We start from the raw sequence: 25,457 nt of genomic DNA on the forward strand, positions 1-25,457 counted from the left end.
TGGTATAGGTCTGTCCCATTTGTTTAACTGATAGACAGCTATCACTATGTTCTAGTTGTTTTCCATAGGTTAATGCATTTAATCCTTATCACAACCCTATGTTATAAGTACTTTGTTTTTTTTAATGAAGGTAACACTTTCTTTTCTGTTTAATTTTTAATCCAAACTTTTATTTAAATTCCAGTTAGTTAGTATACAGTTAATTACATGCAGCTAATTTCTACACCTGGTTAATTTCTATACCTGAAATTAATATTATACTGTATGTTAACTAACTGGAATTTAAATAAAAGCTTGAATAAAAATTAAGCAGAGAAGAAAAGAAAATGTTACCTCCTACCAGTCCCATTTTACACAGGGAACTGAAGATGGGTAACTTGCAAAAGATGACTTAGTAAGTGACGCTAGAGTTCAAATCCAGGCAGCTTGGCTCTTGGAGCATATGTTCTTTTTTTTTTTTTTTTAAAGATTTTATTTATTTATTTGACAGAGATCACAAGTAGGCATAGAGGCAGGCAGAGAGAGAGAGAGGAGGAAGCAGGCTCCCTGCTGAGCAGAGTGCCCATACGGGCTCTATCCCAGGATCCTGAGATCATGACCTGAGACGAAGGCAGCGGCTTAACCCACTGAGCCACCCAGGTGCCCGGAGCATATGTTCTTGACCATGTTGCCACATTGCCTGCGAGTAGATCACTACATGGCAAAAATATTTGGCTTCCTGTAGTGATCTAGTTAGTATAATTCTTTATGCGCAGCATTTATAAGTAATAAGATGAGAATTTCATATGAAACACTCTCATTATTTGAAAGTATATCCGGTAATTGCAAGTTAACACTATTCCGTATTAGAAATATATATATATATAGTTTTCTCAGTTATTTTTATTTGGTTTAAATTGTCCAAAAAAAGTATGTCAGAAATTTTAACATTAGGAAGCAAAAAAGTCAAATTGGACATGCATTGGTATAATTCTTGTCATAAGAAATATGTGTCTTATAATTCATTACTCAGTTTTGGAAATTCCAGTGATTCTGTATTGTCTTTTAAAAGTTTTTCAGCTTTAACATTTGATTAGTAAATTCACTTTCATTTGAACCTGCTTCCTTTGAAGCTTTTATATTTTTGTTACTGATTTGGAAATATAAGGAACTCTTAATCTTTTATGAGGCAGCATGGTATAAAAAGCTGGGTTTGTACCTAACTGGTTTGAATCATAACTCAGTACTTACTGGCTGTGGAACTCAATGCAAATTACCCAGTCTTTTTGACCCTCAATTTTGTCATTCATGAAATGGAAATAATACCTTGTAGGGTTGCTAGGATTAAATGGGAATGTATTTCCTGTAGTGTGGCACATGTTCTCTGCATCTTTCTAACTTATGATGTAGGTTAAAGTCTTGGGTAAAATCTCAAACTGTGAATAAGAAAGGTGAGGATCTGTGAAAAATGAAACCTTCAGAAGACTGGATGTTTAGATTCTATGTAAAGGAAGCATTGGATTGTTGCTCTGTCAGAGACCCCCACGCCGATTCTGGCCTTTGACTCCTTATATGTCTGGTTAAATTGAACTCCCTCTCACAGGGAGTTCAAACTAAATGCAGTCTTCTGTCCTGCCTTCTCCATACAGCTCTGTGTGTTAGCCACACTGGCCTGCTTGCTGCTTCCTAATGTTGTATGTTCTGTTCCCTGCCTGAAGTGTTCTGATTGCTTGTTTGTTCTTCTGTCTACTGATGTCTGACTGACTTCTTAAGGATTTTCTAACATATCACCTATTTTGTAAAGCTTTAATTAGAATTAGCCCCTCTCTCTTTATCTCTTAAAATATTTCGGTCTTATATTTAGTAGAATATAAGTCATGTGGCACCGCTGCATGTCTGTGTGTCTATTTGTCTTTCCTGACAGAGTAGGGACTTTTCCAGTGCAGTAGTCTTTGCTTACTTAGCCTCTGCTCTCATTGCCCCTTGCACGGAATGTTCAATGTGTGTTTGAATAATTAAGTGAATGAAAGGGGGCCAACTGAGTTTACTTTAATGAGTATATAACATTCCTATTTATGTATAATTAGAGACAAATGGTTTTGTTTAAATAAGGTAACCAAGTCCTTTTCAACTTTAACTCCTTTATTAGTATTCATAGTGTAAGGATACATTGGAGTTTAGTCCTGGTTAAAATGACTGCATTTCAAGGGGCATTGTATTATTGTGCTTTTCTATAAGGCTGAAAATCATACAGTGTCTTTACTGAAATTTAGCATTCAGTTGGAAAGTTCATTAGGAGCAGTAATTACTATTACTTTGAATTAGAAATACTTTGCTGTTGCATTGCTCAGAATAATTCAACTTAAATTTTTTACTTATATCTATTTATAATTTTTTATGTAGGAATTCTGGATTGGTGGAAGCTGCCACTGCTTTGGGTCCCTACTGCTGCCTCATTTGTCTTCTGAGTGTTATTTTCTATATGTTGGTGCTCCCAAGACAGGGTTACAAAGTAAAGATTATTCACTTTCAGGAATTACTACTGCTGTAGGCTTGATTTGAGCCTCCAGTCTCTCTCTCTCTTTTTTTCTTTCTCATGAACGGACATAATACCCAAAATATTTTGATAATTGAACATAGTTCTTTGAATGAGCTATGTTTTTAGGTGGAACTACTTTCTTAGGTGAGAATAATAGATGACAGCTATTATTTGTAATGTGTGATAATCCTAGTAGTTTTGGAGTCCCCATAGTAGAAGAACACTTTGAGATTGGGGGTGAATTTATATATTCTTAAAGTGACAAAATTGCCACATAGTAAATGCTACTTAAATCTTTTTTCATTACATATTTGTGTGTATGTATGTGTATATACATATATATATTGATAGAAATTCATCATTTTTTAAAAACTAAATACAGAGCTGAATTTAAGTCATGTGGAACAAAACAATATTTTGTCATGATACTTGGTAAATAGACCTGGAGGTAATTATAAAGCAAACAGTTTTTAAAAATCTGTTGCAGAAATAGTGCAGGCATTGTATCAACAACAGAAAATAAAAAACAAAAATGAGAAAAATATATATTCCCACCTCCTAGAGATGATTACTTTTAGTACCTTAGTTTGTAATCTTTTTGTCTACATATGTCTATCTGGGTATATATGCATTCTTATTCGATTATGGCATAATGCTGTGTATTCTCTTTTGAAACCTTTTTTTTTTAGTCAGTAATGTTTGCTTTTCCATTTCAGTCATTTTTTTATCCCATATAATGCCCAGATCATTTTCAAATTTCTCTGGTTGGCTCAAAAATGTTCTTTATGGCTTGTTCGTCTAAAACAATAGCATTGTACCTATGAACTTGGCTCTTAGAATCCTTAAGTCTTTTTTTTTTTTTTATTTTAAAAAATGTTTTGGAAGATTTTTATTCATTTAATTGACAGAGAAAGGCACAGTGAGAGAGGGAACACAGCAGGTGGAGTGGGAGAGGGAGAAGCAGGCTTCCTGCTGAGCCTGATGTTTGCCTCGATCCTAGGACCCTGGGACCATGACCCGAGTGGAAGGCAGAGGCTTAACGACTGAGCCACCCAGGCACCCCAACCCTTAAGTCTTTTAAAAACAAGAGATACCCATTCCTCCCCTCCTTGCCTTTTAAAAAGACATTTGAGCAGAGACTAAGTCATATGTTTCAGACCTTTTGAATTTGTCCAGTTTATTCTCATGTCCTTTAGCTTGTTTCTCTATCTCTTGTATTTAATGTAAATTAAAATTTATATCTAAATACTTGGTTGAGTCTCAGGTTGAAGATACCTTGGATATCATAGGTGATGCTGTGTCCTTCATATTGTATCACACAGAAAGTTACAGGATCTCTGCTTAACTTCCTTGGTGATGCCCAGATTTACTACTGAAATTGGGTGGTGGCAGTCTTTTCTGCCCGCTGTTCAGTTACATTGGTCTCCTTACATCAGAAGGTATTTTGGGTGGTGTTGCTTTGGCTCTCTTAAGAAAAAAAATTTCAGTTCTTCATCATCCACTAACCTGTTGGTTTAGAACCAGTTGTTGATCCTTGCCTAAATCAATAAATTTATTAGGGTTTGCAAAATATGACTTTTAAAGTTCTATTCTTTTGTGTTTATTAACACAATGTTTTTCTGTAAAGTAGATCTTTACTGTATGAAATGGTGGTATTTGGTTGTCGTGAAATACAGCACCTTCAGGAAAAGTAGCATAAATACTTAATCTCCCTCTTTTTCTACTTTCAGAGTAGAGAAAGAACTGTTCTAACAGCCACTTCAAAAGGTGATAAATGAAAAATAGTTTGTTCTTTTTTTCCTTTGAGATTCTTTATCTAGACTCAAGTGTTTTAATTTTATTTAGGGTGTTTTAATTTACTACCATTTAAATTGTTTCTTTGATACTCAGTTTGTTAGAGCTTTAGGTCCTGGGATGTCCTTCATTTTAGCTCCTATATCTGTCTGATAGAGATCATTATCTCTTGAGTACCTTCCTTGTCTCCTGGCACAGAAAAATATCCCAGACTCATCTTGTACCTTCCTGCCACAGACCTGGCATCCATTATAGTTCCAAGTTTAGTGCCTTTTAATATATTAAATACTAGAGATGCAGTCTGGGTCCATCTAGGGATTGTTTGCTGCTAAGATTGATATGCTTTTAGGCCATTTCAGTGAAAAGACCTAGAGAACATAGATTTTTATAAACATGAGTTCATATTGATATTTCCAATTAAGGTTTTTACTTGATTTCTTGATTTTATACCTATAATCATAAATCTTAAAATCATTAGTAAAATTTCATTTTTTTGTACAATATAAAGAAGAAAGCTTGAGGATATCAATACTGATAATAGTAAAAACAAACTTGCAGAAAAAGTTTAAAATTTCTTTGTAGTTCTTTTTTTTTTAAGATTTTATTGATTTGAAAGAAAATGGGCATGAGAGAGAATATGAGCACAGGGAGAAGAGAAGCAGACTCCTCTGCTAAGCAAGGAGCCCTGTGTGGGGCTCGATTCCAGGACCCTGAGATAGATGTGTAACCAGCTGAGCCACCCAGGAGCCCTTCTTTTTAGTTCTTTTTGTTCTTACAGTGTTTCCTACCAAGAAGTACAGTAAACTTGCAGTAGCCAAATAACTCCTGTGAAATAAACTCTATCTCCTGGTTACCAATTTGATATTTAATTGGATTTGTTTGTTGCTGGTTTTAGTGTATGTTTTTCCCCTTTGCCACCCCTTCTCTATGAAGCAAACATGTTTATTGGTCTCTCAGTTATCATTTGTGTGTGTGCAAATGCACATGTGTGCTGAGAAGTTCAGATTCAGGCAAATTGTGTGTAAATCTTACTCATTTTATCCAAAAAGAAAATATTTTTTGTACAGAAGGTAGCATATTGTATATGCTATTGTGTGAGGTCTTTTTTCTTTTAATGAAAGGTTTTTATTTTTATTTTATTTTTTAAATTTTATTTATTTGAGAGAGAGAGAGATGGAGACAGATAGTGAAAGAGCATGAGCAGGGCAGAGGGAGAGGGACAAACAGAGTCCTGGTTGAGCAGAGAGCCTGATGTAGGGCTCTACCCCAGGATGCTGGGATCATGACCTGAACCACAGGCAGATGCTTAACCGACTGAGCCACCCAGGCAACCCTGTTTGTTTGTTTGTTTGTTTTTTCCCCTTAAAATATTTTTAGGTCTGTCCAATCAGTGTGTGGTAAAACTATGGATAAAACCTTTAAAAAAATAATTTTAAAAAGCTTTTAGTAACTTGATAATTATTTTCAATTGAAAATAATACCAAAATTAACTCAATAATGTGAAAGCAGCCAAAAGTGATGAAAAAAGATCTACAAAAAGGCACTGGATTTGGTGAATTTTGGATTGTACTTGAAGATCAAATGGGGTCCAGGAGTAGGTAGGTGGAGAACTTCAGGGAGGGTGTTGAAGGGAGGCTTGGGGCAGATCAGCTTGGCTGTTTTGGAAGGTCCATCTCAGAAAAATCACGAGATTAGAGAAAGGAATAATGGTACTCGGGAAGAAATGAGGTCTGCCACTATTGACAAATGCATAGAAATGTAGATTGGTTGGTATTTTTTGTTTTGTTTTGTTTTTTTAGTTTGATGCAGATTCTTTTGGAGCACAAAAGTTTGTTTTTATGCTGACTACAGTATTTAACATAAGTAAATAGAATGGCATGCTAAATGTTGATTACCTTGATGGTGAATGAGGAAAACTTTCTACCTTAGTTCAGTATTACTAAGTCACAAATACCAAGGACTTGGAAGAGATCATTGTGGTTGGCTCAACCTAATCTTGTGGAGTAGGAAATTGAAGCCTGGAAAGATGAAGTCATGTCCAGGTTATACAACGGGATGGCGGCATAAGCCAGGTCTTAAATCTGGCTTCCTAATTCTTTTTTTTTTTTTTTTTTTTTTTTTTTTATAATTTTTTATTTTTTATAAACATATATTTTTTATATACATATATTTTTATCCCCAGGTCTGTGAATCACCAGGTTTACACACTTCACAGCACTCACCAAATCACATACCCTCCCCAATGTCCATAATCCCACCCCCTTCTCCCCAACCCCCTCCCCCCGGCAACCCTCAGTTTGTTTTGTGAGATTAAGAGTCACTTATGGTTTGTCTCCCTCCCAATCCCATCTTGTTTCATTTATTCTTCTACCCACTTAAGCCTCCATGTTGCATCACCACTTCCTCATATCAGGGAGATCATATGATAGTTGTCTTTCTCTGCTTGACTTATTTCGCTAAGCATGATACGCTCTAGTTCCATCCATGTTGTTGCAAATGGCAAGATTTCATTTCTTTTGATGGCTGCATAGTATTCCATTGTGTATATATACCACATCTTCTTGATCCATTCATCTGTTGATGGACATCTAGGTTCTTTCCATAGTTTGGCTATTGTGGACATTGCTGCTATAAACATTCGGGTGCATGTGTCCCTTTGGATCACTACATTTGTATCTTTAGGGTAAATACCCAATAGTGCAATTGCTGGGTCATAGGGCAGTTCTATTTTCAACATTTTGAGGAACCTCCATGCTGTTTTCCAGAGTGGCTGCACCAGCTTGCATTCCCACCAACAGTGTAGGAGGGTTCCCCTTTCTCCGCATCCTCGCCAGCATCTGTCATTTCCTGACTTGTTGATTTTTGGCTTCCTAATTCTTAATTGTATCTACTTTTCTCTATGCTGTGGTGCCTTTTGTAACAATGAAAAATGAGAAGTTGTGTAGCTTTTTTTGTTTTTATTTTGATACTTGGTTTTTGTCCCAAGGTAACTTCAGTTCTGATTTATAGTCTATGGTTTTTGTTTTCATGTATGTGGGCCTAAATAGTGTAAATGTGGAAGTTCCTTTTTTCCTTAATTTTTATGTACTTACTTTTAATGTACTAGGTAAAGAGATTTGAAAATTATTTTGCCATATAATTATTTTGAGAATTTTTTGGGGAATTAATTTTATGTACCTGTGTTTCTTAATTACACATGATGGTTTAGAGATAAATACATTTGACATCCTTTTACTAGCATAGGTATAGTGATTTTTATAATCCGCTAATGTTTTACAACAAGTACATGTAGTTTGCATTGTTGTATATTTCAGAAGTTTCCTTAACTTAAGTACTCAGATATTTATCCCAACATTATTGCTATGGGGTTTCCCGCAGAAAGACTTGAAGGCGTATACAGGAACAATATTGATGATGTAGTAAGGTAAGAACTCTTAATTTTCTGTTGCAAATATTGATGTATTCATGCTATATTTTCATTTAGAGAAGATTTCTAAGTCTTAGAAAATGATGTGCTTTGTGATGTGAACTCTTTTTATTATGTTGGTGCTCTATAACTGCTTTTTGTTTGTTTAATGGACCTCAATGGGATACAGTTCATTTGATAAGAACTAACCTTTGACATGGTTAGGTGTATGTAATAGGATTTCCTGGATTCCTTTTAAGGCTTCTTACCAATTTAAGTCCTGGATTCAGTTACACTATGGTTTTTGTCTTTTATTTCACAATGGGGGATTAGATTTAATCCTTGAGTGTATTCACTCACTTAAATTTATTCATTCTAAGGTAGAGATAACTGATACCATGTATTTTTTACATAGAACAGTTTATAATGGAACATAAGTATACTAAACATTTGAAGAAGTAATTTGGTACAGAGGATCTGGACAGGAATTGCTGGGCAAACCAAGGCCTGACTTTGTCTCTTGCATGATTTTTTAAGTGTAATTATTATCCAGCTTGAAACCGTATTTCTCAAGACTGATTTAAATAATTTTAACACATGTATAACCTAAGAGTATGTGATCTATTTTATGAGAGAAGGAATTTGTTTCTGTTGTAGTCTTAATATATTTTCTCATTTCAAAGCAAAAATATATATGTATGAAACATCAGAAAATTTAATGGCTTTTAAAGTTTAAAATTTTGCATTATTTTTTTTTAATTTTTTTTAAAGATTTATTTATTTATTTATTTGACAGAGATAGATCACAAGTAGACAGAGAGGCAGGCAGAGAGAGAGGAAGGGAAGCAGGCTCCCTGCCAAGCAGAGAGCCCGATGTGGGGCTCGATCCCAGGACCCTGAGATCATGACCTGAGCCGAAGGCAGCGGCCCAACCCACTGAGCCACCCAGGCGCCCCTAAAATTTTGGATTATTTTGTTTATCTTCTTAGAGAAATCTCTTTCTTGGAGACTTTCAATTTAAATATTTGATTAGAATTAATGTTATCTTGAATGGGAGAGCACTTTGTAAAGCATTATGCAAATGTAGAATCCTTATATAATTGAGTATATGAATTGTCTGTGTCCTTATTATGAGCTAGCCATAAGTTGTTTTGTTAAGTGGTTAATTTTTAACAATTTGCTTTGAACCAATGTATATATTTACATTTTGCAGTATTGAGTTGTGTCCAGTTGGACTGTTGTTGTGTTTAAATTGTTCAGAATTTTAAAATCAGTATCAGTATCTACAAAATGTACAGAAAAACCAGACTACTTTTTCGTAGTTTTATTACAGTTAGAGGTACATGGGGCTGTCAGAAGTACTGTTTAAGAATTTGAAAATAGGGAAATAAATGTGTCTTCTCATGGTTGGGCAGGACACAGTTGGAAGGATGCATAATATCAGATCCACGAGAGCAATAGCCTGATATGGCTTAGTCAGTGATAATACACATCTACAGAAACACAGTGGGTGATGGAAAACAGAATGACGGGTGTAAATTTTGCATCGAGAGAGATGGAGAATCTGGAAAATGAGCAGTGCATCTCCTGAAGTGCAGGAGTGTTTATTAAGCCCCCTGAGGACCTAGATGAAATACCTTGCAGGTTGATCTCTTTTATATTACTACTATATAATTCTGTATTCAACCAAGTACTACTTAACCAGATCAGATTAGTACTCATGTGGAAAAAGAGTATGAATACTATGGATAGAGGACAAATTTTTGGGTCACTGTAAGGGCCTCCTTGTGGTGGGTTTACCTGGGGTGCTTGCTCCCTTTGCTCTCTTCTATGAATAAGTCACTGAAGCTGATTGATCATCTTTAAGTTACTGATAAAGTTCGGTTTCTGGATCAGCACATTTCATTTTCAGACCTTAGACTGATACTCTCACCAAGAAAATACTGTGCTACCAGTGCTTTGATCTTTCATCTTCCAACTTTGCAACTCCTGCCTTTAAGCCACTGAAATAAGATTCACAAATTTAATTTGTGAAATAATAACCAAAGTTGAAGTTTATTCTATCCACTTTAATGTATCTATTTTATCTAGCTTTTGTCTTTTTCAAATCTGTTATTCCTTAAAAAGATTTATGTGTTGGTTTGTTATTTAGCCAGTAGTTGCTTTAGCCAAATGTCACCCTTTGGCAAGGGTGGTAGCCTGTAAATGACGAAGAATGATCTGCTGAGTAGAATAGCTATGGCGTGCATGCCTGGCTTGTCTTGCCCTCCTGCTCCCCTCCAGTTTTGTGACTGGGGATATATATGACTATTGAGGCTTTCGTTGGCTTCATTTGCTCACTCCACTCCACTTCTTTTATGAGAAAAAGGAGGAACAGTCACCAGGAAGGTAGCTGTAGCTTTTCCCCTATGAAGTAAAATAATTTCCAAGAAGAGGATTAACTTCTCTAAGGGATTGGCTATCTCTAATACCTAAATGATTCATTTCCTTGATTGGTTCCCACAATATGGGAAATAGTAGTAATAAGCAGTAGTGATTTCTTTTTGGTTCAAAGATGATAAAGTGATAATGAAAAGCGTGTCTTTTTATCTTCTTACAAGTTTTCTCATAAATGTATTTCCATTTGGAATTTCCTTTGCCCTATCTATTTGAATTTTTACTTCTCTAAATCCATGTTTTTTTCTATGATTTTCCCCCAAACAAGAAATATTGTTCCAGGTTCAGGTTTTGTTGGTGTTGTACATCTTTGCTCTGAGTAAAAGAAACTGAAATTGCAAATGCCTTTATGCTTAAATTATGCAGTATTAAACTGTTTTGGGATATGGATTGTTATGGCAACGTGAAATTTTATACTTAAGGTACTCAAGTAACAAATATTTAACTTCTCCTTTTGAGGTTACCTCCTAGGGTTAGGAATTAATGTAAAAAAATAGAAAGTGGGGGAGAAGTGAACCAAGTTGGAATTTTTTACTATCTTAACTGCAAATGTTAGGCTTAATAATAAGAATTGACATGTCAGGACAAGGACATTTCAACAAAGGAAGATGAAGAGCTAACTCTTCCCAGATTGTTTTTTCTTCTTTTCCTCTTATTCCTACCTTCTCTTCCCCTCCTTTATTGCAATTAAGCTCTTGCTCTGACCAGCTGGTAATTTGAAACAATGTTTTATTCAGATAATTGATTATTCTTGAGTATGTGTGGCAATCTTATCCCCCTGGGCTAATATTGAAATTACCCTAATTTATATGTTATCTAGTATAAATCTAAGCAGCCTTTAACAAAATGATGCATTATGTGTTTAACCGACATAGCTTAAGAACTGTTCTGTACTTAATAAATCAGCCAAATGTAGGTTTAATAGAGGTGAACTGGCTTTCTTACTGCAGAACCTTTAATACACTACTATGCCTTGCAAATCTCCCAAGAATGAAATTCGAATATGCTGCTTTCCTTTTCCTTTTTCTTCCCCCCATTCTCCCTTCTCTCATTTCTTTTGTACTGTGTTAAAATAACATCTTTCTAAAACAGTGTTTCTTGGAGCACAATTTGGGAAGTGTTGAAAATGAAAAAAGATGCATCTAACAATATTTCCTCCTAGTCTGAAATCAGTAGGAAGTAATTTACTTCCCCTTTTATTGGAAAGATTTTAGATGCGGTTAGATTCCCATATTTGTCATAAGAGAAGGCTTAGAGCTGAGCATTCTGATACATAGTGATTAAAAAAAAAAGACTTTATCCATTGTCTTCTATACTATCAGCTTTTTTGTTCATGTGTGTGTGTGTGTGTGTGTGTGTGTGTGTGTGTGTATTTGTATATATATATATCCTCCAACTTTCCTGTTTTATACATTCTTCCCAAAGAAATTTAAAATAATCTTCTCTTAATTATATGTCGATCTCTCAATCAGCCTTTTATTTATGTATTAATGTCCGATAAAAAAGGAATTGTTTGTCTTCCCAACAATATCATTATTGGCTGTTCAGTTCCAAGAATTAAAAAGAGAGCATATAGAGGAAAGTGTCACACTAATTTAGAGGAAAGAGTATTGTTTCCATTCTCCATTTCAACAACTTTTGACTTCTCTTTTATACTGCCTTTCTTTTTCCTGCTTCCTTTTTTCTCTTTATTGTGGCAAAAATTATATAACATAAGATCAATCATTTTAAAGTGAACAATTCACTAACATTTAGTACCTTTCCAGTATTTTGTAACCACCACCTCTCTCAAGTCCCCAAACATTTTTAATACCCCAAAAAGAGAAGCCTATACCCATTGGCTGCCTCCCACTTCTTTTGTTAGTTTTATTTCCTTACAAATAGCAGATCCATGATAGATTTGACAGTGTTTATAGTATCTGCATCAATCTAGCTTTTAGGATTTTAATAATAGGTAACACTTATTTTTCATTATTTTTGTTGTATAAGCTGTTTACATGTGTCATTTTATTAAAAATCTCTACAATTAACCTGTCCCCATTTCATATATGGTTTAAAAGAAGTTAATTTCCCCAAGTGCCATAGTGGGTAAGTAGTGAGCTGAGGGTCGAGTCTAGTCTGTGAGATTCCAAAGCTGATTGTCTCAGTAGCCATATCTATCAGAGGATGAAATGTCTTACCACATACATATGTACACCAGAATATGCCTATATAGGCATATTCCAGAAAATTTATTTAGGATTTGAGTTTCCAGGTTGAAAAAAAAGCTATAAAGTGCCAAGCACAACGAATGAAAACAGGCCAATACCAGGCAGTTATTACAAAATTTCTTTAAGAATATCAGAAATAATGAGAATGTCTCAAAAGCTTTTGGGATCATTTAGGAGGGATTAGGAATATATATGTCATCTAACTTCTCATAATCTAAGAATCTAATTTAAAGATGGAAGATGGAGGACTAGCGCTTTACAAGTTCTGCATTCAGCCTAGAGTTCTGTATCCAGCCAAACCATTAGTCAAGTGCAAAAGGAGGAAGGAAAGACCTTCAAGAAGAAGAAAAAAAATATATCCACCATGCAACATTTCTTAGGAAATTCCTAGACCATGTGCCCTAACAAAATAAGAGAATAAACCATCAAAATAAAGAAAGGGGCTTTAAAATTTCGTTTTAAATTTTTCTTTTTCTTTTCTTTTTTTTTTTTTTTTAAGAGAGGGGTCAGTGAGGGGGCAGAGGGGAGAGGAAGAGTCTTAAGCCGGCTCCATGCCCAACCCAGAGACTAATGCGGTGCTCCATCTAACATCCCTGAGATCAGAACTTGAGCTGAAGAGTCAGATGTTTAACCAACTGAGCCACCCAGGTGCCACTAAACTTTACCATTTTAACCATTTCTGAGTGTATACTTCAGTGGCCTTAGGTACATTCATATTGTACAGCCTAAAACTTTTTTTTTCTCCTACCACACTGAAATGTTGTACGCATTAAATAGTAGCTCCCCCATTTTCTCTACTCTGAGCTCTTGGCAACCACTGTTCTACTTTCTGTGTCTGTGTATGTAACTATTCTGAGCACCTTATATAAGTGGAGTCATGCAATCTTTGCCTTTTTGTGACTGACTTAGCATAGCATGTGACTTTGTTTAGCATAATGTCTTCAAGTTGCACTCATGTTGTGGCCTATATTGGCCATGTTTTCTTCCCTTGTATGTATATAGCACATTCTGTTTATTCATCCATGGATGGACACTTGAGTTGCTTCTGCCTTTTGACTGTTGTAAATAATGCTGATATGAACATGGGTGTACCAGTATCTGCATCTTGCTGCTTTCAGTTCGTTTGGTTGTATACCCAGAAATGGAGTGGCTGGGTCAAATAGTGATTCTGTGTTTAATTTTTTGAGGAACTACCATATTGTTTCTCCCAGCAGCCGCATCATTTTTCATTCTCAGCAGCAAGAATAAATGTTCCAGTTTCACTACATCCTTGTCAACACTTGGTATTTTCTGAGCTTTTTTTTCCTCATTCTTTTTTTTTTTTTTTAAGATTTTATTTATTTATTTGACAGACAGAGATGACAAGTAGGCAGAGAGGCAGGCAGAGAGAGGAGGAAGCAGGTCCCCTGCAGAGCAGAGAGCCTGACATGAGGCTCGATCCCAGGACCCTGGGATCATGACCTGAGCCGAAGGCAGAGGCTTTAACCCACTGAACCACCCAGGCGCCCCACTTTTTTTTTTTTTTAATAGAGCCATCCTAATGGGTGTGAAGTGGTATCTGTAACTTGAAGAAATCACACATGTCAGCTACAGAAGCAGAGACCTGAGAAACTTCCTTCTCTCTATGAGCCTTGGTAACTGACCTCTCCTGCAAAGCCCCTTCCCCAAAAGCAAGAGGAAAAGGACGGGGCATAAAGCACCCTTATTTTATCTAGACTCTTTCTAAGATTTTTCCCATTCTTTTTACTTCTGGAGAATGATAGCTGATGATTGCTTCGTTTGCTGGGAACCAGCGCTCTAGGAAATTCGTGTTAGCCACTTGGCCACTCTCATGTACCCTGGCCCTCTGTTTTAAAAAATGAAAAAATGCCAAAAGAAGGTTTTAGAAACAGAGGTATTTAAAATGTGCACATTGGACACATCAGTACTTCTAGCGTACACACTTAGAATGACTGTAATTATCTTGAAGCAACTTACAAAGTCTAAATTTGAGGTCTATGGTCTCCCTTCTTGGAAGGCCTATTTAAGCATCTGGTTGATTCAGTCTTATATTTCTCATCACCTAATAGGAGGCCTTCCATCTCTTTCCTCTTCTGTTCCTCTTTTAAATTTGAGTCTAGACAATATAGCTCAAGTTCCAGAGGAACCAGAAAAATGACCAATGATTTTCAGTTTTGGGGACTCTAATATTGCGTATGATCTTTTTGCCACATGATCTTTTTTCTTTTCATTGAAGTATAGTCAACATATATGTTATATTAGTTTCAGGTTTATAATGTAGTGATTGGAAAAATCTAACAAGTATAACTGCCATTTTTCACCATAGAATACTCTGACTTATATTCCCTTTCATCACCATGACTTATTCATTCCATAACTAACCTGTATCTCCTGCTCCCCATCACCCATTTTTCCATTTTGTCCATAGCCATACCTGCTCCCTTTTGTATTTAAGGGTCTGTTTCTGCTTTTTGTTTGTGTTAAAATTTTTTTTTTCAGATTCTACATATAAGTGAAATCATATGGTATTTGTCTTTCTGTGACTGACTTACCTTGCTTAAGGTAATATTCTATATCCATCCATGTTGCAAATGCAAAATTTCATTCCTTTTTAATGGCTGAGGTATAGTCCATTGTTTGTGTATCAATCATCTCTTTATTCATCTGTCATTGGACACTTGGGATGCTTTCATAATTTGGACATTGTAAATAATGCTGCAGTAAACATAGGGGTATATGTATCATTTTGAATTAAAGTTTCTGTTTTCTTTGGTTATATATACTTATTAGTGGAATTACTGGATCATAAGGCAGTTCCACTTTTAATTTCCTGAGGAACCTTCGTACTGTTTTCCATAGTGGCTGCACCAATTCACATTCCCACTAACAGTACATAAGGGCTCCTTTTTTTCCACATTCTTAACCAATACTTGTTTCTTGTCTTTTGGACTCTAGACGTTTGGCAGTTGTAAGGTGGTAAGGTGGTAACCTCAGTGTGGTTTTAATTTGCACTTACATAATGATTAGTGATGTTGAACATCTTTTCATGGGCTTATTGCCCATTTGTTTATCTTTTTGGAGAAATGTTTAGCAGTTTGTGTTTTTGTTGTTGAGTTCTAGGAGTTCTTCATATATTCTGGATATTAATCCCTTATCAGATATGTGATTTGAAAATATTTTCTCCCATTCTCTTGCTTTGTTGATAGTGTTCTTGATGAACAAAAAGTTAAAAGTTTGATGCAGTACAGTACAATTTAACTATTTTTTGTTGTCTGCCTTTGGTGATGCATCCAGAAATCATTGCTAAACTGGAATTATGAAGCTTTTCTTCTGATTTCCTTTTAAGAGTTTTATAGTGTTTGGTCTTTTTTGCTTAGATCATTAATCCATTTTAAGTAATTTTTTACTATGTTTTAAGATAAGGGTCTAACTTAATGCTTTACATGTGGATATACACTTTTCCCAACACCATTTGTTGAAAAGACCATCCTTTCCCCTTTGAATGGTGTTTCCACACTTGTCAGAGAATTTTTGACCGTATATACAAGAGTTTATTTCTGGGTTCTCTATTCTAGTCATTTGGCATATATGTCTGTCTTCATGCCAGTACAACACTTTGTATCTTTATGGTAGATTTTGAAATCAGTAATTGTGAGTCTTACATCTTTGTTCCTCTGATTCAAGAGTCTTTTGGCCATGGAGGGTTTTTGAGAGTCCATATGAATTTTAATGGAATTTTCTAGTTCTGCAAAAAAAAAAAAAAAAAAAAAAATGTTTTGGGGATTTTTGAATGATATCAATCTGTACAGTTTTGTTGGATGATATTGAAATATTAACAGTATCAGATTGGGGTGTCTTTCCATTTTTTTAGGTCTTTAATTTTTTTTTTTCAACAGTGTTTTATAGTTTTCTCTGTATATCACCTCCTTAATTAAGTTCTTTCCTAGATTCTCTTTTTTGGTGTTTATCATGGACGGAATTTTCCTTTTTGGATTGTTCATTGTCAGTGTATAGAAGTACAGCTGATTTTTGCACATTAATTTTGTATGCTGCTGCTTTGCTTAGTTTGTTTATTCTGATGATTTTTTTTTTTTTTTTTTTGGTGTGGAATCTTTAAGGTACATGTAAAAACATATAGAACATGTCATCTACAAACAGAGTTAATTTTATTTCTTCCTTTTAAATATGGTTGCCTTTTTGGATAGAAGTAGCAAAACAGACTTCCTGTTTTGCTATTGACCTTAGAGGACAATTTTTGTCTTTTACCATTGCATGTCATGGTAGCTATAGGGTGTGGAGTTTTTCTTTTTAAATCGACTTTAGTTTTTGGAGCTATTTTACAATCACAGCTACATTCAATTAGAAGGCACAGAACTTTCCTGTATCCCCCCTGCCCTCACACATATATGGTCTCCTTCATTATCCTTGCCCTCTACCAGAGTGGTTTATTTGTTGTATTGATGAACCCGTACTGACATCATTATCATACAAAATCCATAATTTCCATTAGGCTTCACTCTTGGTGTTGTGTGTTGTATGAGCTTGGAAAAATTTTAATGACATGTATCCGCCATCATAGTAACACACCTAGTGGTTTCACTGCTCTAACAGTAGTCTGCAGTCTGCCTATTTGTCCCTTTCCTCCCAGCCCAGCCGCTGGCAACTGCTGATTTTTTTTTACTGTCTCCATTCTTCTGACTTTTCTATACTGTCATATAGGTGAAATCATCCAGTATGTAGCATACAAAAACTCTGGTACTATCCAATATGGCAATATATGAAAAACCCACAGCATGCAAAATGGTATGGCCACTTGGAAGACAGTTGGTAGTTTCTTAAAAAACTAAACATGCTCCATAAAATCAAGCAATTGTATCCCTTTGGGTAGTTACCCACAAGAGTTGCAAACTTATATTCACACAAGAATGGATGTCAAGTCTTTAATGCCTGGCTCCTAAATGAGGAAAAAGGGGGGAAATGAAGGGAAAAAATGGGCTCTGGATCTTTAAGTCCCCTGGAAGCCTTTTCCATCAGTGGGGATTTCAGCAGTGGTGGCCTGCTTCTGTGTGTGCAGGTGTATAATCAGAAGCAGCAGCCAATGATCAGAACACAGATCTCTGATATTTGGAGTACAAGGTCCCATAAGCTGGTGTAGGCTGTGCTAGGCATATGTGCATGGCTTCCTCTTGCTAGGTGAGGGGGTGGGCACTGGGGTGGGTAGCTGCTACCATAGTGAGAGTTGAAATTGACTGAAATTAACTGTGAACTGTGATTTACTGTCTAAGCCTTTCCCTAGAAGCTGCAAGCTTTTGAATAGACTCCAGGATTCCAAAATAGTTACACTAGTCAGATTATGCCAGTACAATTCTTGTTTAGGTGGGGAGATGGATTCCTGGTGACTCCTACTTTGCCATCTTCCCTCAACTAATTTCTTATTACAAGTTTTTTTTTATATCTTTTGGAATACGTGTTTATGTATTCCTTTGACAAAAATAATTTTAAAATGCACTTTGGCAGCTCATAGGAGTTCATAGGAATTGAGGAAAGAAAAGACTTCTAAAAACTAAAGACTGTATTCTCACAGCTGTCTTTAATGAATTCAGATTATTATATATTGAAATTATTTGAATTAAGTAAGGTACAGTGTGTCTTAGATTGTACTCATTCCACATTTTGAGAGTATTACCTCTCTGCTCTTACGTTTTTAGTCTACTTTCCAAGTTATCTGTAGTTAAATTTTCCCATTTCCCTTTGGAAAGTGCTGTTTTCTTGCTTTTTTCCGCTTTTCCATTGTATCAAATTTATAAGGCAGTGAGCCAATTGTGGGCATGAAATCCTTGGGACGAGAGAGGAGGAAGTGGGAGGGGCAGCCATGGTGAATGTTTTCCTAAGTAATATTCAAGCTCTTTGAGAGTACTTACCCTCCCCCCTTTTTAAAAATGCTGTGATAGTTTCTCTTAAATAGATTGTTTATCCTCCTGCCAGTCTCACTGTTGCGCAAAGTGCTAGATAAGAAATTGTATAGTTCACATTATTAAAGGGAGTACAAAAGTATTTTACCAACCCTTAGTCAAAAAAAAAAACAAACAAAAAAAACCCAAAACAAAAAAAACAAACAAAAGCCAAAAAACAGAACAGCTATAGGATAATAAATAAAAGAACAGAGTCAGAGTTCTGGGTTGCACATGACAGAAAGTAGCTCTAATTAAGCAGAAAAGAATTATTTGAAAAATATTAGATAGCTCATAGGTAGAGAATCAGGCTTAGAAATTTTGCAGAAGCAAAAGACCATGCCTTGCTTTGAGGGAAGCAAGGCATGGTCAAGAGGTTACAATAAGGCAGTCTCTGCTTAGGACATGGCTGCTTGAAAACTTGCTATCCCAGGTACTGCTGCCTTGACTGCATGTTGGTGACTGTGCTTATAAGCTTTCAGCACTTCTGGAGCTTTCTTTCAGTGATCTGACTCCTTTGCCCCTTGCTATCACCACCTAGGATTCAGTGTCCAGAGTAGGAGGACCTAATTGGTGTTAGACTTGCACCCATGATGAGGAAGATAAGGAAGGGAATATTTGCTTCTCACTTCTTGAAATTCTCTCCAAATTAGAATGGTTGTGGATGCTGAACAGCCTAAAGAGTACTAATACCTCCTATAAATTTCTCTTACTTCACACGTCCTATCCTCAGACTCTCTTCCCAAAGAAACCTACAATTAAAACTTTTAGGTATTCTTTAAGAAACTGTTTTCTTCTTACATCCACTTTTTAAGAGAAATAGTTGGGAACATAGTGCCTACTGTTCTGCATCTTGCTTTTTTTTTTTTTTTCATTTACCATACTTAGGAATGGAACTGATTTTGTTATTGGCTTTTATTCCATTTTATGATCGTTCCATAATAAACAGTCCCCTCCAATCCATATTAGGTTATTTCTTGTTTGTCACTATTGAAAACAGCACTCTAATAAACATTTTCTCACACATACCTTGGTGTCCTTTAACAGGTATTTACCGAAGGTAGATCCTTAGCAGTGGAGCAGTGGAGGTCTTCTCTTCTCCACAGTAGAATTTATTCTCACCAACATGCATGACAGCATCTTTCCCCCTTCAGTCTTGGCAAACAGTATTATCAAACTTAAACTTTTTGTAATTTTTTGGGTAATTTGAGTTTGATTGCATTTCTTTAATTGTGAGATTAAGCGACTTTGTGATCTTTATTAGTCATATTTTTTTTCTTTTGGTTTGTACATGTATACTGACTGACCCTATCTTCAGCATATTTAAATTTTTTTTTTCTTAATGATTTTTATGAACGCTTCAAAAATTAAGGAAGTTAGGGAGGAGGAGTCAAGATGGCGGAGAAGTAGCAGGCTGAGACTACTTCAGCAATCGGAGATCAGCTAGATAGCTTATCTAAAGATTGAAAACACCTGAAAATCCATCGGCAGATCGAAGAGAAGAAGAACAGCAATTCTGGAAACAGAAAAACAACCACTTTATGAAAGGTAGGACCGGCGGAGAAGTGAATCCAAAGCGACGGGAAGATAGACCCCGGGGGGAGGGGCCAGTTCCCGGCAAGCGGCGGAGCAACCGTGCACAAAATCAGGACTTTTACAAGTCTGTTCGCTGAGGGACATCGCTCCAGAGGCTACCCGGGGCAAAGCCCACACGGGGTCAGCGTGGCCTCAGGTCCCGCAGGGTCACAGAAGGATCGGGGGTGTCTGAATGTCGCAGAGCTTGCGGGTATTAGAACGGGAAAGCCGGCTACAGAGACAGAGCCGACAGTAAGCTCACAGCTCGGGGTGACCTTGAACCGGTCGCAGGCTCGGTGAGCTGGGAGCGCGGCCGGAGGTCAGGCAGACGGGAGTAACTGGGCGCGGTTCTCAGAGCGCGCACTGAGGAGTGCGGCCCTGGGCTCTCGGCTCCGCAGGGCCTGAGACCAGGAGGCCGCAATTTGCATTCCCGTCCTCCAGAACAAAAGCTCCTGAACGCAAACCCAAGCGGATTACTCACTCTGGCCCCAGGTAAGGGCGGTGTAATTCCGCCTGGGGCAAAGACACTCGAGAATCACTACAACAGGCCCCTCCCCCAGAAGATCAACAAGAAATCCAGCCAAGACCAAGTTCACCTACCAAGGAGTGCGGTTTCAATACAAAGGAGAGCAGCAGAATTCTAGAGGAGGATAAAGCAAAGCACGGAACTCATGGCTTTTTCCCTGTGATTTTTTTTAGTCATGCAGGTAATTTAATGTTTTTCTTTTTCATTTTTTGTTTTTTTTTTTCTTGCCTTCGGGTAAAATTTTTTTTTTAACTGTTACCTTTTTCTTTTTTAATGATTTTTTACTAGTTTATCTAATATATATATTTTTTCTTTTTTATATTTTTCTTAGGTGTTTTTTTTTTTAAATTCTTTTCTTTTTTTTTTTTCCTTCTTCCTTTTTGAACCTCTTTTTATCCCCTTTCTCCCCACTCACGATTTTGGATCTCTTCTAATTTGGTTAAAGCATATTTTCCTGGGGTTGTTGCCACCCTTTTCGTATTTTACTTGCCCCTTCATATACTCCTATCTGGACAAAATGACAAGACAGAAAAATTCAACACAAAAAAAAGAACAAGAGGCAGTACTGAAGGCTAGGGACCTAATCAATACAGACATTGGTAATATGTCAGATCTAGAGTTCAGAATGACAATTCTCAAGGTTCTAGCCGGGCTCAAAAAGGCATGGAAGATATTAGAGAAACCCTCTCGAGAGATATAAAAGCCCTTTCTGGAGAAATAAAAGAACTAAAATCTAACCAAGTTGAAATCAAAAAAGCTATTAATGAGGTGCAATCAAAAATGGAGGCTCTCACTGCTAGAGTAAATGAGACAGAAGAAGGAATTAGTGATATAGAAGACTAAATGACAGAGAATAAAGAAGCTGAGCAAAAGAGGGACAAACAGCTGCTAGACCATGAGGGGAGAATTCGAGAGATAAGTGACACCATAAGACGAAACAACATTAGAATAATTGGGATTCCAGAAGAAGAAGATAGAGAGAGGGGAGCAGAAGGTATACTAGAGAGAATTATTGGGGAGAATTTCCCCAATATGGCAAAGGGAACGAGCATCAAAATTCAGGAGGTTCAGAGAACGCCCCTCAAAATCAATAAGAATAGGCCCACACCCCGTCACCTAATAGTAAAATTTACAAGTCTCAGTGACAAAGAGAAAATCCTGAAAGCAGCCCGGGAAAAGAAGTCTGTAACATACAATGGTAAAAATATTAGATTGGCAGCTGACTTATCCACAGAGACTTCGCAGGCCAGAAAGAGCTGGCATGATATTTTCAGAGCACTAAATGAGAAAAACATGCAGCCCAGAATACTATATCCAGCTAGGCTATCATTGAAAATAGAAGGAGAGATTAAAAGCTTCCAGGACAAACAACAACTGAAAGAATTTGCAAACACCAAACCAGCTCTACAGGAAATCTTGAAAGGGGTCCTCTAAGCAAAGAGAGAGCCTACAAGTGGTAGATCAGAAAGGAACAGAGACCATATACAGTAACAGTCACCTTACAGGCAATACAATGGCCCTAAATTCATATCTCTCAATAGTTACCCTGGGCTAAATGCCCCTGTCAAAAGACACAGGGTATCAGAATGGATAAAAAAACAAAATCCATCTATATGTTGCCTCCACGAAACTCATTTTAAGCCCGAAGACACCTCCAGATTTAAAGTGAGGGGGTGGAAAAGAATTTACCATGCTAATGGACATCAGAAGAAAGCAGGGGTGGCAATCCTTATATCAGATCAATTAGATTTTAAGCCAAAGACTATAATAAGAGATGAGGAAGGACACTATATCATACTCAAAGGGTGTGTTCAACAAGAAGATTTAACAATTTTAAGTATCTATGCCCCCAACGTGGGAGCAGCCAACTATATAAGCCAATTAATAACAAAATCAAAGAAACACATCAACAATAATACAATAGTAGTAGGGGACTTTAACACTCCCCTCACTGAAATGGACAGATCATCCAAGCAAAAGATCAGCAAGGAAATAAAGGCCTTAAACGACACACTGGACCAGATGGACATCACAGATATATTCAGAAAATTTCATCCCAAAGCAACAGAATACACATTCTTCTCTAGTGCACATGGAACATTCTCCAGAAGAGATCACATCCTCGGTCCTAACTCAGGACTCAACCGGTATCAAAAGATTGGGATCATTCCCTGCATATTTTCAGACCACAATGCTGTAAAGCTAGAACTCAACCACAAAAGGAAGTTTGAAAAGAACCCAAATACATGGAGACTAAACAGCATCCTTCTAAAGAATGAATGGGTCAACCGGGAAATTAAAGAAGAATTGAAAAAATCATGGAAACAAATGATAATGAAAATACAACGGTTCAAAATCTGTGGGACACAACAAAGGCAGTCCTGAGAGGAAAATATATAGCGGTACAAGCCTTTCTCAAGGAACAAGAAAGGTCTCAGGTACACAACCTAAACCTACACCTAAAGGAGTTGGAGAAAGAACAAGAAAGAAACCCTAAGCCCAGCAGGAGAAGAGAAATCATAAAGATAAGAGCAGAAATCAATGAAATAGAAACCAAAAAAACAATAGAACAAATCAACGAAAGTAGGAGCTGGTTCTTTGAAAGAATTAATAAAATTGATAACCCCCTGGCCCGACTTAACAAAAAGAAAAGAGAAATGACCCAAATAAATAAAATCATAAATGAAAGAGGAGAGATCACATTAACACCAAAGAAATACAAACTATTATAAGAACATACTATGAGCAACTCTATGCCAATAAATTTGACAATCTGGAAGAAATGGATGCATTCCTAGAAACATTTAAACTACCACAACTGAACCAGGAAGAAATAGAAAGCCTGAACAGACCCATAACCAGTAAGGAGATTGAAACAGTCATTAAAAATCTCCAAACAAACAAAAGCCCAGGGCCAGACGGCTTCCCGGGGGAATTCTACCAAACATTTAAAGAAGAACTAATTCCTATTCTCCTAAAACTGTTCCAAAAAATAGAAATGGAAGGAAAACTTCCAAACTCATTTTATGAGGCCAGCATCACCTTGATCCCAAAACCAGACAAGGATCCCACCAAAAAAGAGAGCTATAGACCAATATCCTTGGTGAACACAGATGCGAAAATACTTAACAAAATACTAGCCAATAGGATTCAACAGTACATTAAAAAGATTATTCACCACGACCAAGTGGGATTTATTCCAGGGCTGCAAGGTTGGTTCAACATCCGCAAATCAATGTGATACAACACATCAATAAAAGTAAGAACAAGAACCATATGATACTCTCAATAGATGCTGAAAAAGCATTTGACAAAGTACAGCATCCCTTCCTGATCAAAACTCTTCAAAGTGTAGGGATAGAGGGCACATACCTCAATATCATCAAAGCCATCTATGAAAAACCCACCGCAAATATCATTCTCAATGGAGAAAAACTGAAAGCTTTTCAGCTAAGGTCAGGAACACGGCAGGGATGTCCATTACCACCACTGCTATTCAACATAGTACTAGAGGTCCTAGCCTCAGCAATCAGACAACAAAAGGAAATTAAAGGCATCCAAATCGGCAAAGAAGAAGTCAAATTATCACTCTTCGCAGATGATATGATACTATATGTGGAGAACCCAAAAGACTCCACTCCAAAACTGCTAGAACTTATACAGGAATTCAGTAAAGTGTCAGGATATAAAATCAATGCACAGAAATCAGTTGCATTTCTCTACACCAACAGCAAGACAGAAGAAAGGGAAATTAAGGAGTCAATCCCATTTACAATTGCACCCAAAACCATAAGATACCTAGGAATAAACCTAACCAACGAGACACAGAATCTATACTCAGAAAACTATAAAGTACTCATGAAAGAAATTGAGGAAGACACAAAGAAATGGAAAAATGTTCCATGCTCCTGGATTGGAAGAATAAATATTGTGAAAATGTCTATGCTACCTAAAGCAATCTACACATTTAATGCAATTCCTATCAAAGTACCATCCATCTTTTTCAAAGAAATGGAACAAATAATTCTAAAATTTATATGGGACCAGAAAAGACCTCGAATAGCTAAAGGGATATTGAAAAAGAAAGCCAACGTTGGTGGCATCACAATTCCGGATTTCAAGCTCTATTACAAAGCTGTCATCATCAAGACAGCATGGTACTGGCACAAAAACAGACCCATAGATCAATGGAACAGAATAGAGAGCCCAGAAATAGACTCTCAACTCTATGGTCAACTAATCTTCGACAAAGCAGGAAAGAATGTCCAATGGAAAAAAGACAGCCTCTTCAATAAATGGTGCTGGGAAAATTGGACAGCCACATGCAGAAAAATGAAATTGGACCATTTCCTTACACCACACACGAAAATAGACTCAAAATAGATGAAGGACCTCAATGTGCGAAAGGAATCCATTAAAATCCTTGAGGAGAACACAGGCCGCAACCTCTTCGACCTCAGCCGCAGCAACATCTTCCTTGTTACACCACCAAAGGCAAGGAAAGCAAGGGCAAAAATGAACTATTGGGATTTCATCAAGATCAAAAGCTTTTGCACAGCAAAGGAAACAGTTAACAAAATCAAAAGACAACTGACAGAATGGGAGAAGATATTTGCAAATGACATATCAGATAAAGGACTAGTGTCCAGAATCTATAAAGAACTTAGCAAACTCAACACCCAAAGAACAAATAATCCAATCAAGAAATGGGCAGAGGACATGAACAGACATTTCTGCAAAGAAGACATCCAGATGGCCAACAGACACATGAAAAAGTGCTCCATATCACTCGGCATCAGGGAAATACAAATCAAAACCACAATGCGATATCACCTCACACCAGTCAGAATGGCTAAAATCAACAAGTCAGGAAATGACAGATGCTGGCGAGGATGCGGAGAAAGGGGAACCCTCCTACACTGTTGGTGGGAATGCAAGCTGGTGCAACCTCTCTGGAAAACAGCATGGAGGTTCCTCAAAATGTTGAAAATAGAACTGCCCTATGACCCAGCAATTGCACTACTGGGTATTTACCCTAAAG

At 36.7% G+C, this 25,457-nt stretch overlaps 1 protein-coding gene across 1 annotated transcript in view; it reads left to right on the forward strand.

The window, feature by feature from the left end:
- LOC131829020 (phosphatidylinositol 3,4,5-trisphosphate 3-phosphatase and dual-specificity protein phosphatase PTEN-like) overlaps positions 1-25,457 on the forward strand; it is an 86,175-nt gene that overhangs the window by 13,258 nt on the left and 47,460 nt on the right. Inside the window, 1 exon segment of the mRNA XM_059170353.1 lies at positions 7,691-7,736. Coding sequence (XP_059026336.1) covers positions 7,691-7,736 — 46 coding nt within the window.

The sequence above is a fragment of the Mustela lutreola genome, chromosome 4 (genome assembly GCF_030435805.1).
Source record: "Mustela lutreola isolate mMusLut2 chromosome 4, mMusLut2.pri, whole genome shotgun sequence".
Classification (NCBI taxonomy): Eukaryota; Metazoa; Chordata; class Mammalia; order Carnivora; family Mustelidae; genus Mustela; species Mustela lutreola.